Below are 20187 nucleotides of genomic sequence, written 5' to 3'. Positions count from 1 at the left end.
TTGATGGGGGCTATCTACCTACACAATAGGACCTGCAAAATGGAACTTCTCCGGAGTTTGAAACTTTCTGCTTCTAAGGTGAGAGGTTTCAAGATAGGTTTATCCTTTTTGTTTTTTTTTTTTTAACTGGGGTAATTAATTTGAAGACTAGAGTCAGCAGATGGCAGAAGAGGCCCAGAGGCACAGGTTTCCATGTCTGCCAGTTTCACTGTCCACCTCAGCAGAGTACTAAATACTGTTTTCTTCATCGAGAGAGAGCACTAGTAGGGGAGAGGAGGGAAGACCCTGCCAGCTTTGCAGCTGCCAAATTATAAAGCAGCTGAGCTTGAACTGCCTTGTGATACTGTATTTTAACTGATGCAGAAACACTTTTTCCTTCTCGTAGAAGGCAACCACCAAAAGAACAGTTGAGAGGTCTCCTTTGGCCAATGCCAGTGGAAAAGCAGTCAGGGTCTGTGGGATCCTTTCCATCAGTGATGACATACTCTCTGCTACTACTTCCATTGCTTAATGAACCTTAGATGGTTAAAGAAAAAGGTGGAGACAGAAGGATTACCTGTTTCAGGCTGTCTCAGTTGGGGGAAACCTTGGCTAGAGGGGTGTGTGAATCAACTCCACTGGGTTGAGAGTCAGATGAAGAAAAGGGGCAACTTTAATTCAGGATGAAGCAGCAAAAGAGAGCTCTACTGAACCCTTGGTTATCTTTTTTGTGGTATATTCCAGGAAAATCATGAATCCTGAGTAGGCTTTGTCCTGGCCCCAGAATACCTTTCCCTGTTAGCTGGAGAATAGAGTACTTCAAGGATGCAAACAATGTGAGCCTTTCAAAAATTCACGGAAGATGCTTATAAAAATAATTTATTCAGCACTTTGGGAGGCCGAGGCGGGCGGATCACGAGGTCAGGAGATCGAGACCACGGTGAAACCCCATCTCTACTAAAAATACAAAAAATTAGCCGGGCGTGGTGGCGGGCGCCTGTAGTCCCAGCTACTCGGAGAGGCTGAGGCAGGAGAATGGCGTGAACCCAGGAGGCGGAGCTTGCAGTGAGCCGAGATCGCGCCACTGCACTCCAGCCTGGGCAACAGAGCGAGACTCCGTCTCAAAAAAAAAAAAAAATAATTTATTATTTTAAGAAATAAAACATAGAACAGAGCACTATAAATAACTTTCAGATTATGGGCTGTTTTGATTAGCCAAGCCCTAGATGCCTCTAGCCTACTCCCATTAGCATGGATAACTGAAAATCTGCTGTATTTCCATTTTAATGCAGTCTTGCTAATTCATGTCAGGCACTAAGATGAGAAACCAAACCTCTGAATATTATTTCACCTAACAGGTATTGAGCGTGTGGCACTAACCTCTATACAGTCCAAAGAAGCCTTCATAGCGTAGCACTTTCTTAAAACAGTCAAAGCTGTTTTTATACATGAGTTCTCCCACAAAAGAGCCAGTTGATCGTTGGTTCTGCATTCGAGTTTTTACAAGATCGATAGGATACACAGCAGTGGCTCCAACAGCTAAAATTAAACAATATCATTATCTCAGAAGAAAGTAAGATAGGTCAGAAGAAAGGAGAAGGTAGTTAAAGTCAAGGAAAAGACTGAGAAAAGAAATGTGTTTTGAATTTTAAATACAGATTTTAAAACAGTACTACCTTTCTTATATCTTTAATAAACAATTGAGGGTTTTCATTCAAGTATTCCCTAATAAAAGGATGTCATAGATATTTTAAATTAAGGCACATTGCTACAGCCCAACCTCATTAGTAACCTGTCTTTGGAAGGCCTGATCTGCAGATAAGAGGAAAATGCCACTTGTAAGTCCCTGATCACATGCAGGTATGGGAAAAAGAGTTCCCTTTGCTCTTGCCCTACTTCATAGGTAGAGACTGATAACTGGCATTGGGAAAGACGAGAGAAGACTTTGTCCTTCAACATTTCAAGACGGAAAATCAGAGAAAGATAATAGGAATAATAAAAGTGAAAATTTTGCTCTCATCCATGACTAACCTCCAGCAACAGAACCCAGACCAAACCTGTAGGCCGACTCTGCAACTTGTAGAAGAACTGGTCGAGCTGAATCGCCTGAGGCCTTCTGCTTTGCATGCACAGGAATCAGAGAGCAGGAAAACAGGTGATAGAAAACAAGATAAAACAAAAATGAGCATACATTAATTTTAAACATTATTCACTGGGTTCTAAATCCATGATACAACTAAAATGTCAAGGAAAAAAGTAGGAATGGATTTCATAAGTTCTTATTAATAAAAAGTTTAGTGCTATGAATGTTTAAAATCAAATTTCAATATAATCAAAACCATCCTTTGACAAAAATGATGTTATAAGCCTATTTTCAAATTCTCATTAAAAAAAACGCGCACTTAAAAACATCACTGAGGCCAGGCACAGTGGCTCACGCCTGTAATCCCAGCACTTTGGGAGGCCGAGGCGGGCGGATCACCTGAGCGCAGGAGTTCGAGACCAGCCTGGGTAACATGGCGAAAGCCCATCTCTATAAAATAACACAAAAATTAGCCCAGCATGGTGGCATGTGCCTGTAGTCTCAGCTACTCAGGCTGAGGAGGGAGAATCACTTGAGCCCAGGGGGCAGAGGTTGCAGTGAGCCGAGATCACGCCACTGCATTCCAGCCTGGGCAACAGAGCAATACTCTATCTCAAAAATAAAAATAGGCCGGGTGTGGTGGCTCATGCCTGTAATCCCAGCACTTTGGGAGGCTGAGGTGGGTGGATCACGAGGTCATGAGATGGAGACCATCCTGGCTAACATGGTGAAACCCCGTCTCTACTAAAAATAGAAAAAAAAAAAAAAAAAAAAATTAGCTGGGCGTGGTAGCAGGCACCTGTAGTCCCAGCTACTTGGAAAGCTGAGGCAGGAGAATGGCATGAACCCACGAGGTGAAGCTTGCAGTGAGCCCAGATTGTGCCACTGCACTCCAGCCTGGGCAACAGAGATTCTGTCTCAAAAAAAATAAAATAAAATAAAGTAAATAAAACAAATAAAAACATCAATGAGACATCATTTTTCATCAAATTGGCAGGTTTTTGGTTTGTATGTATTTTTGTTTTTGTTTTAAGTGGCAATACCCAGCCTGGCAAAAGTTGATAACAAGCCTTCTCAAATTTGCCATTAAAGCAAGTATAAATAGAGAGATGTTTAGTAATATACACCCAAACCCTTAAAATGTACATAACCTCTGAAGTTAGAATAGGCTGGGCGCAGTGGCTCACACCTGTAATCCCAGCACTTTGGGAGGCCGAGGAGGGTGGATCACTTGAGGTCAGGAGTTCGAGACCAGCCTGATCACCATGGAGAAACCCTGTCTCTACTAAAAATAAAAAATTAGCCAGATGTGGTGGCACATGCCTGTAATCTCAGCTACTTGGGAGGCTGAGGCAGGAGAATCGCTTGAACCTGGGAGGCGGAGGTTGCAGTGAGCCAAGATCGCACCACTGCACTCCAGCCTGGGCAAGAGGAGTGAAACTCCGTCTCAAAAAGAAAAAAGTTAGGATAGAAGATAATCATGCATGCAACAAGCTACAAGATTGTAGCACTTAAAAAACATTTGTAGTACTTATTGGAAATTTCGATTATTTCCCAAATTTTTGCTCTTTAAACAAAAAGAGCAAAAATTTGGGAAATATTCTAAATGTCCAATAATGGAGGACTATAGCCTTTAAAAATAATAACTTTAAAACAAAAGCCTATCATTCAAAATGATACTGTAAAAGAATATCTGATATTAAATGTTCACAAGGAATTATAAAAGAAAACACAGGCTAAAAAGAGCATGGTAGGTAGATAGGTATTTGTCATATGATTCTTTTTACCTATTTAAATGTTTGACATATTTCCTGGTAATTTTTTTAAAAACAATTTTTAAGACTATATACAAAATGATGTCACTTTTTATTAAAAATGCTTGTAAGATGTTTACATATATATGCATATAAAATTAATACTAACATTTTGCCTCCCTACCACCCAGAGATACTCAAAACATTTACAGTAGCTAAAACTAGGTGGCTGTATTACAGTTGATTGTTACTTTTTCTCTTTTTTTGCCCATCTTTTCTAAATTCATACTTCAGGTCAGTCAGTCATTGTTTTCTGGTTCTTTTGACCTATTATCCTTACAGTGTTTTTGATACCAGAACATTTCAGAGTGTTGCACTTCTCTGTCTGCATAAATAAAATAGTAATTTTATGTCACAGAGAGTTGTCAAATGAGGGTGACATATAGTCAGTGCTTAATAAATACCTGTTGAATGAATACATACATTCAATAAAATTTGTTTTTCAGAATCCATGATAATTAAAATCAGTGAACAATGAAAATAATCAGCAACCCCAGCTATCAACCCACTGAATTTTAGTTGCTGTCAATGTAGCACAATTCTAATACAATGAGATCATTTGGAATCTCCTTCAAAGTCACTTAACTGAAAATAGCTTTACATAGAAATATGCCTCTTTAAGATACAAAACATTTCTTCTGCAAATTCTATGAGTTGTTTCCAACTGCAGGCCTATATAGATGGAAATCAATAGTACCTTCATTTTGACAGATGCATCCAAAAGAGAAGCAATATTTTATTTACAGGGATATAAATATGCAATACTTAGAAATGTTCTGGCATCAAAATAATGAGTGAAAATACTCTGAAAATTATAGGCAGGGGAGGAGGGATCTACCACCATTAATTCCTCTCCTAAAAAACAAATGAAATCCCAGACTTTTATTTAACTTTTCCAAAGCCAGCACTGTAGCATGTTCTTGAAATGAGACAAAACTCTGCTCCTTCACTCCTCTGTCCAGGATAAATGCTACAAGTGCTGCACAGTGCTGGACAGGCAGCGCTGTGCCCACACAGGTGGATGACCTCCCTTGCTTGAACTTGTCGGGCCCACTAGGGTTCATGCAGTAAAAAGCCTATTCCAGGTAAGGCCATTGTGAATTGCTCTAAACCTCTAAGCGGCAGCCAATCATTTCCTGCTATAAATCTCATCAATCTGGTCTAACCCTTTATGGCCAGTATCAACAAGCACCCATCATAAACTCTCAGAAGCTGCAAAGAGCATAAAGGAAAAATTGTGGGAAGCCGCTGCCAGCTGAAGAGTAGGAGGGATCTAAAAAAAACTTCTCTGCTTCTCTTAATCCCCAAATTTCTACAATAGCTGGTGGCATACAGACGAAGAGATAATCATCTCCTAAGCAGTGTTAAAAATCAAAGGGAAGGGAGAGCAGTGTTGCTTCCACCTCTACACGTGATTATAGTTCTTTCTCCTACACTCAGAGAAATCGGCTTCCTCTTTTAAGCAAGGCCAGCTGGTTTTCCAGAGGTGCTCGTTAGAATTTACTGAGCACACACCCACTACTTTGACTTGCATGCTGCACACAAAACTCACCGCTACATTTGGGTGGGAAAGAGCTAAAGGAAGGGGGCCCTGGCTCAAGGTCTGACAGTCCTAAAAGTGTAGCCCGCAGCAACCCATTATGGTCACACTGGCGTCTCTGTGTAAACCCAGAGCTCTATGCCAGAAACTATGAAGTCTCACAGGATTCAGAGATGGCTCTGCCTAAAAGGAGAAATTTTTCTAAAAACGACACTCGCCTGTGAGTGGATTTATTTTACAAATACCATTTATTTTACTAACACATGCTATGAAGGCTTTTCTTCTCTAATCCTGATCTACAGAAAGCTGGGTAAGAGTTAAAGGAGGAGGTTCCATGTCTTAAGTTTCTGACTCCCACGACTTCAAGAGTTTGGTTTCTGTTAACCATAAAATAAAATTTAGCATTCCTAAAATTGTTTCCACATAACTTATGAATCCTTTCACAGAGAAAATAGGTCTGAAAGCCTTTAAACTGTAACTCCAGACTAAACAAAATTATCTCATTTTGATATTCAGAAAAACGGAAGGCATGGCAGTTAGACGATGCGCTGATGAAGGGCTGCTCCACAGAGCAAAGACGGCTTTCATTTAGCAACATGCAGCTGCCGACAGGCACGGTGATACCAACACGGGATTCCTTCGCTACATCTCTCAACATGAGACTTCAAGAAGGAAGGAGAAAAGACCTCCTTCATGTTTTCGGAGCGTTAGGCTTCTGGTGCAGTTAGGAAATCACTCCACCTTAGCAAGAAATGAGCAAATGCCAAATATCTGTTTATCACACCATTTCTAAGCAGTTTCTCTTTACAGCCTTTAACATTTATTGAGATTTTTGGTGCAAAACAGAAAAATGGTTAAGTCAGATACCAATGCCACAAAGGCAACTGCAAGTGGAACAGGGTTGGGGTATCCCGCTAGGGAAACACCAGAATGCAAGTTTGCTCCTCTTTGCTCACCTGCCTCTGGGCCTCAGCCAAGTTAAAGGGCAGAGTTCCCTCTTCCAGAGGAGCAATCCGTTCAATGTCTGCTAAGGTCATACGTCTGTAGGGGAAAAACAAACACAAGCAACAAATATACCAATTTATTACAATTTACATTATAAAATTTAAAAACACTCCTTTTTTCATTTCTCATATTTCAGTATAGCCTTTGGTTTGGCTTCTTTTTCTCCTGATTGCTGCCCTCCTCTTACCCCCAACTCCTAACCTCCTTTTATTAAGCTAATTCAAAAAAAAAAAAAAAAAAGCCAACTTACCCCCTCGGCTCATATAAATCTGCTAACTGAAACAAGATGTCAACTTCCATGGGTGTAACCTGACCAAATTTCTGAGCTGCCAGAACAAACTCCTCTGTATGGAAGAAAAGTTAAAAGGGAAAGATTCAAGAAGAAATAGCCACTAAATTCAGCATTAACTCAAGGCACTGGAATGAGTGAATATCACAACACTTTATTATTATCATCAGTTGTAGAATTCAAGTCAATCCAAATAAGGTAAGAATTTTTCCAGTTCTTGCATTCATTTGGAAAGCGTGTGCAGAATATGTTCTTGAACATACAGTTTAAAAGCTTGATGTCATCTGATGTTATTCAAATTGCCAATCAGAGAAAATAAGGTATCATATATGAAACTTCATATGCATAGGTCCTAGGAGGGGAAGTTATATTAATCTAATTAACTGGTTAAATTAGGATTATTAATTATATTAATTTAGGTGGTTATATTAATTAAGCTGTGGACTTCCCAAGGGAATTCTGATATTTTTTTTTTTTGAGACAGAGTCTTGCTCTGTTGCCCAGGCTGGAGTGCAGTGGTGCGATCTCGGTTCACTATAACCTCCGACTCTTGGGTTCAAGTGATTCCCCTGCCTCAGCCTCCCAAGGAGCTGGAACTACAGGTGTGTGCCACCACACCCTGCTAATTTTTATATATATATATATTTTTAGTAGAGACGGGGTTTCACCGTGTTAAGCCAGGATTGGAGATCTGCCTGTCTCGGCCTCCCAAAGTGCTGGGATTACAGGTGGGAGCCACCGCACCGGCTCTGATTTCTTAATCCCATTACAATGCTGATAATATCCTTTTCCAAGCCTACAGATCAACTTACACTGTCACCAATACAACTTTATGGAATTCCTCATATACATCTGAAGGCTTCCTTAGAGGTTGCCAATTTAGCTCAAGTTGCAGCAAGATTTGAAAATATTTAAGAAACTTTACATGTTTTCCTTATTCAAAGGCTGTCTTCAGTTTATTTATTTATTTATTTATGGGATGGCGTTTCGCTCTTGTTGCCCACGCTAGAGTGCAGTGGCGTGATCTCGGCTCACTGCAACCTTCGCCTCCCAGGTTCAAGCCATTCTTCTGCCTCAGCCTCCCGAGTAGCTGGGATTATAGGTGCCCACCACCACAGTGGCTAATGTTTGTATTTTTAGTAGAGACAGGGTTTCACTCTGTTGGCCAGGCTGGTCTCGAACTCCTGATCTCAGGTGATCCACCCACCTCGGCCTCCCAAAGTGCTGGGATGTCAGGCGTGAGTCACCAAGCTGGGCCCAGTTTGTTTAAAACTTGGTGAAGATTGTTTTGTTTGCTTTTGTTTGTCTGATCAAAGGATGAAAAACACACATGTTATCATATGGTTAATATGTGTCAATGGGACAGAAAAATAATAAAGTACTAGTTGCCTTCTTCACTCTAATAATAATACACCACAATACTTGCAGGCAAGAATTCAGATATATTCTCACTCACCCTTAGTCACTTCAACATCTTTCCTGGTGCCAGCCAGAGTGCTGTAGATCTTTCTAATGAGTTCCATGTTGTTAAGAAGCGAATTAAATCCATTAAAATAGGAGAAACTAACTTGATGGGATGTGGTACCTCCAGCAGCCTCAAATAAATTGAAAACAAGAGAGAAGAAAAATATACAAAAGATTTATAGATGATTCAGAAGTACATACATCTAATACTAGTTTGAAAGTAATCAAAAATGCATGTACAAGAAGAAATTAACTATAAGTATTTTTCTTTTGCATTAAAAAAAAGCTATAAATGATTTTTAGAAGCAACTGCAACTAATCATGACCAGAACTTGTACTCTCCGTACACAACGCCTAGAAAACTAAATAAATACATGTGTAGGATTATAACAGGACTAGTAGTAATTTAGAGTTCAAATTTCAATTGGAAATGTTTTATAAGTTGGTTTATTTCATCTAATGAGCAAATCTTAAAGGCTTAAACATGCAAAACTATAAGTACATATACACACGTGTGTGCTTATGCATGAAAAACTGTATTATATCAATGCAAACATACTATGAAAAGTGGTCAATGTAACATTAATATCAAGACTTGTCAAGTTACTTATAACCAGTAATAAATAATCATTTAGGTACAGACTTTACATTGGTGGGATTTCTAGCAAACAAGCATATTATGGTAAAATTATGAGATGCCATATACTTTCATGGGGGGTTAAGACTAGTAAAAATTCTGATATTCAGAATTTTTAAGAAACCATATTTCTTCACAGGGGACAAGGGAAACAGACAGAATGTCCATTATGAATGAGACTTCAGTTTGGAGTTTCAAATTCTATCCTTCCCTAACAAGGCAAAATATTTTTATTAGGAAAGCACTTCTTTACAAGGTAACAACCACATAAATCTTCACTTAGTAATCATTTAAAATAGCTGACATGAAAGTTTAGTATGGAGTAGAGAAGGGGGCGCCCAAGAAAAGGAGTTAGATTAACACAGTGCCAGAATGGAAAAGGCCTTGTCGGAATGCCATGTCTCTAGAACTAAGCACTCAGGGGAAGAAAGGAAACTGAAAGACTACTCTGAGTTCCTGCCTATGGTAAGCATTGTGGGAAACTCAGATGATGGTGAAAACAGTATTCTCCCTCGGATTAACAAAAGAAGAGTTACCACTGGGTATTGGTCCTAAAACTGAGTTATTACCAAAATCACCCAGAAGCTTTACAAAATTAGATTCTAAGACCTCATCGCCTATAAATGGTGTATGATAGGCCTAGAAGAGATCTCAGAATCTGTAGTTTTAATAGTTTTTAGTGGTGATTCTGGTGCTGCACGAGCAGGGCTTAAGAACCACCACCACAGAATGTTGCAGGACATCCCCAGGGCCCATGAGGGAAGGACAGCAGCTGACACCAGGAGGAGGGAGGCTCCATGAAACACAACTGCAGAGCTCTGCTGTCACATGTACCTCTGTGGCCTCGACACACACGGTGAAAGGGAATCTAAGGTTTGGAGTTTCTGTTGTGCTAACTACTCTAACAAACGATATACATGTGCACTATTTTTTTTTTTTTTGCCTTAGAGCATCTAAGATGATTAGCAAAAATCAGCACTTGATATACTTCAAAATCTAAAGCAAAATTAACATGAGATCGCAAATCTGTTTTTCCTTTTATCTTTAAAAAGTTAATATATTTCTTGAAGATATTCCATATTACCCAGACAACAAATTAACCTACCCACTAAAACTAGCCAAAACACACTCTTTGTTTGAATTTAGTAATGTATGTGATCACATTAAAATGTTAGTGTTTGCAACAGAAAAAAAATACTACATAACTTATAAAAATTGTTTTTATAATTCCTTATTTACTGAGTTAAACCACTTCATTAGGGCAAGTTACAACTTACAGCTACTAGACATTCTTCTACAAAAGGAGTCAAGACATGGGGGCGGATGGTGACCATGATGTCTCGGAAGTCGATGGCTGTGACTCTCCCAGTCCTAGCATTGTCCCGTTGCACAAAGGCTTGCTTTGCATGCTCCAATTGTATTTCCTACAAATAAAGAAGGTAAAATACTTAATTTATGCTTCTCATTTAATAATTACTACAAATGACAGTTCATTTTAAAATCAGACTGAAGAAAGAGAGTTTACATCTTGATCTAACAAGCCCTCATCTGCCTAATAGCACCACCAAGCTACTGTCTCCTTCCAAGAGAGAGAACTTTGCTCAGACCAATGAACATGTCTTGAGAAAGTGTACTCCACCTTACTCTGCTACCCAAAGAAACCCAATTACTTCTGTGCTCTCTACAGTCCATGAACACAAAGAAAATGAAAACCAGAATGAAGTTTGGTAGGTTCAAAGATCTGGCCAAACCCAGCTTAGGTGATGCAGATGATCTAAGGAAAAACACTGCCAGGCACTTTAACTTCTCTCCAAAGAAAACAGAAAAATTCTTAACTGCAAACTGGTACACAAACACATGATGTAACAATAGATAGAAAAGAGTGGTGGTTCTTCTCTGCTATTTCTCCAACACAGGGTTTCTCAGCCTTGCCATTATTGGCATTATGGACAGGGTAAGTCTTTCTTATGGGAGGGCTGTCGTGTGTACCCCTATTCTCTTCCCACCAGATACAAGTAGCCCCTTCCCTCTAAGGTCATAACAATCAAAAATGTCTCTGCATAGAGCCATATGTCTTGATTAAGGACTACTGCTCCAAGTAGTTGGATGGTATGTGGATCAGGGGAGGTAAACCTGTCATGGTATCATTGCATATGTTTAATTAAAATGATCTAGAGACAGAAAGTCCAATCACAGAGCTCTGTTGCTATTCCCAGGGGATAAGTGTGTACACAAAAGAAAACAGCCTCCCATCAAAACTCACTATGCACCATATGGGAGGAGCATTTCTCCTGCAGAGAGCATTATCTTCCTTGCAACACTCTGCCCATTTCCCAAATGAGCCCTTGCAGTGACAGCTAACTTCTATGCAATTAAAAAGTAACATCAGCCAGACACAGTAGCTCATGCCTGTAATCCCAACACGGGGAGGCTGAGGTGGATGGATCCTTGAGCCTAGGAGTTCCAGGCCAGCCTGGGCCACATGGCAAAACCCCATCTCTACAAAAAAAAAAAAAAAAAAAAATTAGCCAGGCATGGAGGTGCGTGCCTGTAGTCCCAGCTACTTCGGAGACTGGGGTGAGAGGATCACCTGAGCCTGGGGAGGAGGAGGTTGCAGTGAGCTGAGATCATGCTGCCACACTCCAGCCTGAGTGACAGAGTGAAACCTTGTCTCAAAAAAAAAAAAAAAAGAAAAAAAGGAACACCAATAGGGCTCTCAAAAACTCAAATTATTTGAATATAATAGAGTATTTTTAGATGATATTAAGGAATTAATTTTTAAATTTAGTGAGATAATGGCATCATATTTATTCAAGTTACGTAAAAAATAATTGTCCTTATGAATTTGTGCAAACTAAAGTGTAAGGGAAATGACATGAGTCTGATACTGCTTTAAAGTACTCGATCTTCCTTTCCTTCCCCAGAAAGGCAGGGAGATGAAAGAAGAAATACAGCATTTGCAATAATGGAAGCCAAATAGCAGTTGCATGATGGGTCATTATAATCTTCTACTTTTGCAGTTTGAAAATGCCTACATTTAAAAAATTTTAAGATAAAACATTTAATAGTAAGAATCAGAGTTCTTATCCTATTTAAAAGAATCTCCTCATTTGTAGCCATCTGCCAGTTTCAAACCAGCCTGTCTCAGCTGAAGCCCTCTTTTGGGATCCCAATCTTTCTGGAGCCTCCACCACTGGCTCCTTAAATGGGAAGCATCTGTTGGCCCTCTGGCCTCACATCTTCTCACTCTATTCTCCTAGACAGAGTGCTCTCTCTCTTAAGCCCTCAAGGATTTCTTAAAAGCTAAGGCTTAACTCCCATATTCAAGTCTCATTCCTTTCTGCTGGACCAGAATTTCCGTTTAGAGAATATATCCACGTGGGTATCGTGTAAAGGCCGTAGAATGACACATCACTAACCCCGTATTGTAGATCCCCCGACACAGTGCTCAAACCTGGTCTCTCTTCTATGTTCACAGCTTAATTATTAGGCATGTACTTTTATTGGCCACCTAGCCCAGAAAGCTGTCATTCTGAATTGTTCAAGCTTCCTTTCTCCCAGAGTAAACCAGTTACCAAATTCTGTCCCTTAGGCCTTTGGAAGTTTGCCCAAATGCACCTTTTCCTTTTTGTTCCTGATGCTACTGGTTCAGGCTTTCCTCAGACCTCATCTGAATTATCACTGAGAGTCAGTGGTTCTGACTGTCAGTCTGGAGCTTGGGCTTGCAGTCTGGACCTCTGTGGTCTACCATGCACACATCAAAAGTTGCTTTTCAGAATTAAAGACGTGACTCCCTCTCCATCCATGGAAATCTCCAATGACCCTTCATCATACAGACCCATCTCTGAAGCAAGGCATACAAGCCCCCAGAGGAACTACTCTTTGCCTCATCTCCTGTCACCCATGCCCACCCCTGCCAGACCTGCTACATACCTGGGCTTTTGCCCACTTCGCTCCTTCCACCTAGTGTAGACTGCTGCCCCTTTCTCCAGCTCCTGAAATCCTGCCACTTCCTTTAAGCTTAGCTCAAATGCTACCACTTAGGCAAATATAACCAGGCCTTATAACTGGAAATAACTGATGTTCCTTCTGGTGGCCCCCTGTCTGAATATCAATTATAAGACTTGTCTTATTTGATCTTACATCATAATCAGTTATTCACATTCCTGCCTTTACACCTACCTTACTAAGGAAAAGACAGTAAAACCTGCTGAAGTCCTGTAAGCATCTATTTACATTTATACATGCAGCTCAGCAGAATGCTTTAGATATATAGTAGGCGCTCAATAAATGACAGGATTCTCATCAGTGAAAAGTATTCTGTAAAACCAACTGAATGAATAAATTGTGAGCTACTGAACAAAGGGAGGTTCTCTATATGAGTGCTTCCAATTCAGGAAGAAGAAATCAACCGTTAAACACCCTGTAGTGAAAAATGACCACAGTACATATTCAATTGAAAGTAAATGAACAGTCTCCTTTGAATTACCAGACCCACTGCTAAAGCTAACATAAGCCAAGATTACTCTCAACAATCGTAGAAGGTATGTTCAGCGATTTACCATTTTCCCTAGTTTATAACTCAACTTAGAGATCCTCAGTTATACCAAAAATGGCACCGCTTTCTCTGGCAACCCCACCTCCTCAGAAAGCAGGAAGCCACAATGCTAAGACCAACCTGTCCAGAATTCCAGATTGGGAATGGATGTCAAGGTGGGGGCTGGTGCTCACATAGCAGGACAGGGGACACACCTGTGATGAGGACAGTGTCACAACACATCCTGTGCCCATGCTTCCATGATTAAACATCTACGAGCAGGGACCCCTCAAGTTGGAGTAAGAAAGTTCTTTTAAGCCTGATGATGAACAACTTGAGAATACATTTCCAACAGCTCTTAAAGATTGGGGGCATTATAAGTTCCACACAGAACAAGATGCTAGATCTATGTAGTTCTCTAAATAGCAGGACAGAGTGAAAACATGCAGTTAGGTGGCTCTCCAACTTTATGAAGACGTGGGTTGCCTTCTGAAGATCATCTGTTTATGTCGTGACTGTTTCTCCTTCCGGGTGAAGAAATGAAACCATGACCTCAACCAATACGACAACCATGCAATAGCACTTAGCAAGCATGTATTATGCAGCAGGCACTGCTGTAAAGCATTTTACAGGAATTAATTCATGGAATGCTTACTGCAAGCCTATAAGGTAGGTACTATTATTAACTTCACTATAGCAGTTGAGCAAACTAAAGTCTCACTGACAGGAAGCAGTAAAGCTGGAATTCAAGCCTCAGCAGTTCTACTCCTCAGCCCCCTATCTACCCATGCTCCTAATACTTCACTTAACTGCATGGGGAACCTCAGACAAAGCTATTGTCAGGAATTTGATTAAAAGATAAATTTGACACTAAGAAATCTTAACAGCTGTGGAAAGATAAAAACTCAATTTGCATTTAATGCTCTAGATTTTACTGTTGCCCATTTTTGTGGAAAAATAATAAAATTCCCTAAAGTTTTCCATTAAGGCAAAGGGCTTCTGTACACCCAGAGCATCAGGATTGTTTTACCAATAGTAGCAGAGACCAAGGAGGAGAGAAACCAAATCTAAAAGGCCTTCTGGCCTCACTCCCTTTTTGCTCTCTTTCCCATAGCCCCAAGAGACAAAGGAGGAAAAAATTAAATCAGGAGGCCAGTGGGAGCTAACACACAGGTTACTCCGTAAATATGAAAGAAATGTGTGGTCTTTGAAATAAATGACCAGGCTCACTACTCATGGCAGAATGACTTAAAATCGAAGCTCCTGATTTGCACCTCAAAAGCTATTTAATGAAAATCTAAATGTATACTATGGGCTGTCAGGAGACTGACAGCTCCTAGATCTGAACTCAGAAGGGATAAAATAGAGACAGAGAGCTTTTAGTATGCATGAAATATAGCATATACAAAATAATATTTATTTCTAAAATGAAGGGGATCAGAAGTAAATGAGTCATCTGCAGAGGAGGGGAGAACAATATGGGCAGTAATCATTACATTCATATATTTAGAAGTTAAAAGACTATCAAGTAAAAAAATTATTAGGCTGCCCCTCTATTTCTTTTGAAAAAATGGAGAGATGCTATAGGGGTCACAGTTTAGCACAGTACACAGAAGTCTTTAACCTATAGAACTATTCAGCAGTAAAATGGGCTACCTTGAAAAGTAGCAGGTTCCCTGACACCAGAAATACGTGTTCAACCACAGGCTGAGGAACACATGTCAAGAATTTTACCTTATCTTTAATAGAGGGAGTTATGGAAGCCATACATTATGATGACAATATGAAATCTGGAACAGGCATGGGTAGAGCGCAAACAGAAGTCACGACACTGCTACCCAGGAGAGCTCAGGTGATTGCATCTTAGAGCCTCAGATTTTCTTCTACAGAATAGGCACAACACCACCTAATGTGCAGGGTTGTAAAAACCAGAGGTCATGCATGACAGGCATTTAATAAACAGTGGCTTTGATTTTTGCCCAGGTGAAAGGTTTAAAAACCTCTAAAGTCTCTTGCAATATGAAACAGTGGTTCTGCTCAATCATTCTGAACTAGCCACAGGAACAGAAAAATGAACATCAGCCAGGATGGAGGATGACAACAGCTGAATGCTTCAACACTCACTATAGACCACGGGCTATGCCAAGAACTTCAAAGACAGCATTTCACTTAAGCCTCACAATAATTCTGTGAAGTAATGATTATTATCTTCATTTTACAGAGGCACCTGAAGAGAGGTCAGGTAACTAGCCTAAAGTCACACAACTAAGAAGTGGAAGAGTTAAGATCCAAAGCAAGGGATGTCAGCTTTTAAAACTGAGATTATTAACTATTAACTTATGCTGCCTCAGGCAAAATCATAAGTAAGGGGGTCATAACTAGATTTGGACAGGTAATAGGAAAAGAGACTTTAACAAAATTTTGAGGATGATTTGAATATATAAATGAAGGAAGATATATCTCAAAAATCTACATTTTGAATGATGGGGAAGATACTCTACCACAAAGGAAAATACTTAAGGGGAAAGAGATGAGGTGGTTGACCATGATGAAAAACCTGGAATGAAATGAGTTTCAGTTATAAACAAAAAGTTAAGAGGTGCACAAAAGAAAGCTGGAGGTACAGGTAGAAATACAGATCTGGGAAATTCAGATAACAGGATTTTAGAGAAAACATCACAAGGCGAACGTTTACTCAGTTATTAAGTGCATCTATGTCCCAGGGACTTTTGTGTTTTCCCTGCTTCATCCCTTTGAATCCTCTCCACAACCGAGGTGGTCCTACCATCACCGCTCTTCTGAAGATGGAAAAATGAGGTAAGAATGAGCCAAGGGTGACACGGGCAAGGATGAAACTGAATATGCATCCAGGCAGTCAGCTTCTGGAGCCATGATCTTAGCCTACACAGACTGTTCCTTTTAGAGGGGACCTACCAAAAACCAGAAGAAGAAAAAGATGATTGTAGAAATAGGTGAGATCATCCCACAGTGCATACAAAGAGCAGGAAGACAACAAAAATCAAACTGATACCTAAATAAGTGAGTAAAGAAAATAAGACAGAGGGCCTGAAACCTTGTAGCAAATCCAGAAAGCTGAGAAAATGAAGTGTCTCTCTAAAGAGAGCTCTTAACAGTACCAGGCAATGGGTGCTTACTAAATGCTGCTGCCGAAAACAGTTACCAACTGAAGACAAATGGCCCTTCCTATCACCTAAGGCCAGAAGGTCCAAGAGCAGGAGTTCTGCAGCTATCTCTAAGGCAGTTCCACTCAAGTACATGAAAGGAGGCCCAATTTCTCTTTAATATGTGCCAGTGAACTATTTTCTGTTCCCTCTATTCTGGTGCATGATGATTAATGGAACAGGCTTTTATTGCAGCAGTTTCCAACTACTTCAACACACCCATTCAGACTGCTGTAGAAAAAAAAATCAAACTCTTCAAAATTGCTAGTTGTACAGAATAAACATATATAGGGGTTACACTACTTTAGGTCTAACATTCGTGCTTCTAGTAGTTCCAGGCCTGTAATTTCCTTAATAATCTCCAATTTTCAGGTAGGTATATTTTGAATATAAAATATTCTCTCCATCTCTATTCAGACATGCAAGTTTGTGCTTTAGCCTGAGAATAATTTATCAGGAACAACAACAACAACAACAAAAAAACCCAAAAAACCCAGCCCCTCAAAACAAGCAAGAGATCCAGGTGATTTATATTATAAAGCCAAAAACGCCAAAAAATATATATATATATTTTCTGAACCCAGGTTAATTTGCATTTTTGTGTTTTGAAATTTTAACAAAATCTAAAATATTAATAAAAGCAAAGAGTTAATAAGGAAATGATTCAAAATAATTCCTTTTTAGACATGGTGATAGAAGAATTCTGGGCAAAATGCAGCTAATTGTTTATCAAAACAGGAAACAAAAATGTATAAAGACGATTTGCCTAAAAAATACCATATCACATTTAGCCCAAACAATTTCTATATTACATCACATATCAGTACCTGCATACTAGTTTGCATATAAATATCCACTTTATTTTCATAATCTATGCTAATTCGAAGAAAAACATTCTAATTAAAATGAAGATTCACATATTTTTTAACAAAGTGAAAATGAAACATAGCAATAAAATAGGTAGAGAGATAAGTAGTTACCATTCTTAATTTTGTTCTATGTGCACCTCCTCCCATCCCCATTTGGCCATGCAGTCAGTTTCAGAGTTCAGGGTGAAATTCCATCCCCAATTCACTGGGTGAGGCCTTTAATTAAAAGGGTCTTTGGAAGCAGTGTCACATGTGGCTCAGCATGCACTGCAACACCTTGGTAGAAACGAAATACAGAGCTTTTCCATCTCAATTTCCTTGCTCTTCTGATTTAATGTTAAACTTCACAGTGGGTAACAGCTGGGGAGATGCTGTATAGAGTGCTCATTTTTACCAGGATGCTACTGTAAAAACCCTGCACAACAGGCTGCTCAACAAAACAGCAAGCTAACACCACAGACACAACAGCAAAATGAATCCTGATTTCCTTTGCCCAGAGAGTAGAAAGTGTGTGCTGTGGCTGGAACGTGTCCTGCATCTTACTGTCCAAGTGATCACATCTCTAGTTACTCATCACCAAACTAGCAATGGCTTCCATTTGGACACAAAACAGAAACTCATCTAGTGGAAGAGTTGAAGGCAAACAACACTAATGTGCTCTACTCACTAGTTCATTTGAGAACACCAGATGATGCTGTGTTTATGAAACAATACCAAAGCTACATCACAGACCCCACCAGATACAACTTAGAATCAACATAAAAGGCATTCACATAGTGAAAATGAAAATACAACTGGGTTCTTGGGCCACTAAAAATTAATGGTCGGGCTGGACACGGTGGCTCATGCCTGTAATCTCAGCACTTTGGGAGGGTGAGGTGAGTGGATTGCTTGAGGTCAGGAGTTCAAGACCAGCCTGACCAACATGGTGAAACCCCGTCTCTACTAAAAATACAAAAAATTCGCTGGGCATGGGGGTGGGCAGCCTGTAATCCCAGCTACTCCAGAGGCTGAGGCAGGAGAATCACTTGAACCTGGGAGGTGGAGGTTGCAGTGAGCCAAGAGCACGCCATTGCACTCCGGCGTGGGTGACAAGAGTGAGACTCTGTCTCAAAAAAAAAAAAAAAAAAAAAAAATTCATGGTCTAGATACTTTCACTAATACAGACAAGACAAGTTGGGGGACAAAAGGGAGGGGCAAATGGCTCAGATTACTCAAACCTAAACCTAAGCAAGGACCTTCTCAATTGTCCACTCATCTGTAAAGAATTATGGCTTCAGCCAGTTCTACTACAAGGGATTATTTTTTATGAACACATGAAATCGCTTATTAATTCTAAAGCTAGAAATTTGGGGTTGCCATGGTTGAAGGTATGTTTTGTTTGGTGGTGGTTGGGCGGGGGTAGTAGCAATTTTGTTTTTAACACCTATAGCCTCTTGTGTTGAAATTGTTGCCTTACACCAGGATGCTACGACAAATAGAGTAGCAAACCGTAACTGATGGTGAGTATAAAGCCAAGACCACAGCTGACCAGCAGCAGTGAATCTCTGGCTTGTAGAGGGACATGTGGCAACTACCAACACCTGGGAGCAGCAGACTTCTAGGGTTCTACTCTCTAGGGCTCAGGATCTAAATTACCAAAATGTTCATGTTACACAGAAAAGAAGTGGGCTGACCTCTACACTGTGCTGACCAAGAAGCCAAAATAATGGTCAATCTGCTTTCTTAAAAAGAACCAAAATTGTTCAGTTGCATTACTAGCATGGGTATGCTTTGGCATCCAACCAAGTTATCACGGGACTTGTGATCTGAGGACAAGGATCCTTACTAATATGAATGAGCAGTCTGGGATGCCAGACACAGCTTTGATCCCCAGATTGTATTCCTAGTTCTATTTACTACAATTCATGTCTTTGGGTTTCATCATCCTCTTCTGACAAAATGAGGACCAGAGTAAAACTATGATAAAATACTCACGCCCTTGTGATTAGAGCTCTCTGTTGGGTCAGGTAACCTCATTCTTAAACTCTATTTGATGAGAAGATATTAGATAGGATTTTTAGCCTCATTCCCTATCAGGTCAGCTATCCTGTCTCTTGGCTAGCCAATGGAATCCACAACCTCAAAATCAGGCCTCTCCACCAATTCAGAGCATTGCAAATTTCTGGATGATGCTTTTAGAGCAATAAGCGGATGACCCCTGGAAACAGAAGAAATTTCCTGGGTACATAAAGTGCAGAACAAAATTCCTTCAAAAAGCCCAAGTATACATGGGCCGTAGGTAGGGCTCCTACAGATCATCTCAACACCAAAGAATTGAAAAGAGGCAGCAGAGCCAATACACCAATACACATGAACAGCTCTTACATACAAAGCACTACTCTGTAGCCCCTCCTTAAAACCTCCTCTCCTTCTTGTGCTCCCTATTTCAATGAAACACCACCATCCTCCTAGCCCAAGTCTAAAACCCAGGAGTCAACCTTGAGTTCTGCAAATCCTTGACTGTCCCTGTCCCATTAAATCATGAAGCTTTGTCTGGCCTATCCCTGTAAGTTCTCTTGACTCCATTTACTCTGGCCCATCACTGTTACCATCCAACTGAGACCACAGTTGTTTGACTCTTGGCTTAAAAAGTAACCAACTGGTCTCCCTGTCCTTGGTCATGTCCCTCTCCATCAGATTTACCACACAATAGTAGAGTGATCCTTCTGAAGCACAAATCTTATGAGGTTTGCCTCGACAGACTTCCCATTAGTCTTAGGATAAAGAGCTGTTTACCTTTACACAT

The 20187-nt window shown here is 40.1% G+C and overlaps 1 protein-coding gene across 6 annotated transcripts in view; it reads right to left on the bottom strand.

The window, feature by feature from the left end:
• The window catches only part of SLC25A13 (solute carrier family 25 member 13), a 205230-nt gene that overhangs the window by 63867 nt on the left and 121176 nt on the right, over positions 1-20187 (bottom strand). For 4 of the 6 annotated variants that reach the window (XM_055272642.2, XM_063634731.1, XM_063634725.1 and 1 more), the window contains 6 exons: positions 10089-10235; positions 8167-8305; positions 6672-6765; positions 6373-6457; positions 2011-2095; positions 1360-1518 (listed from right to left, as the gene is read on the bottom strand). In XM_055272642.2, the coding sequence (XP_055128617.1) occupies positions 1360-1518; positions 2011-2095; positions 6373-6457; positions 6672-6765; positions 8167-8305; positions 10089-10235 (709 nt within the window). Of the gene's footprint in view, positions 1-1359; positions 1519-2010; positions 2099-6372; positions 6458-6671; positions 6766-8166; positions 8306-10088; positions 10236-20187 lie in introns of all 6 variants that reach the window. The other 2 variants (XM_055272640.2, XM_055272639.2) reach the window with 2 other exon arrangements.

This window comes from Symphalangus syndactylus, chromosome 3 (assembly GCF_028878055.3).
Source record: "Symphalangus syndactylus isolate Jambi chromosome 3, NHGRI_mSymSyn1-v2.1_pri, whole genome shotgun sequence".
Taxonomy (NCBI): Eukaryota; Metazoa; Chordata; class Mammalia; order Primates; family Hylobatidae; genus Symphalangus; species Symphalangus syndactylus.
This window is presented reverse-complemented; position numbering and strand designations above follow the sequence as displayed.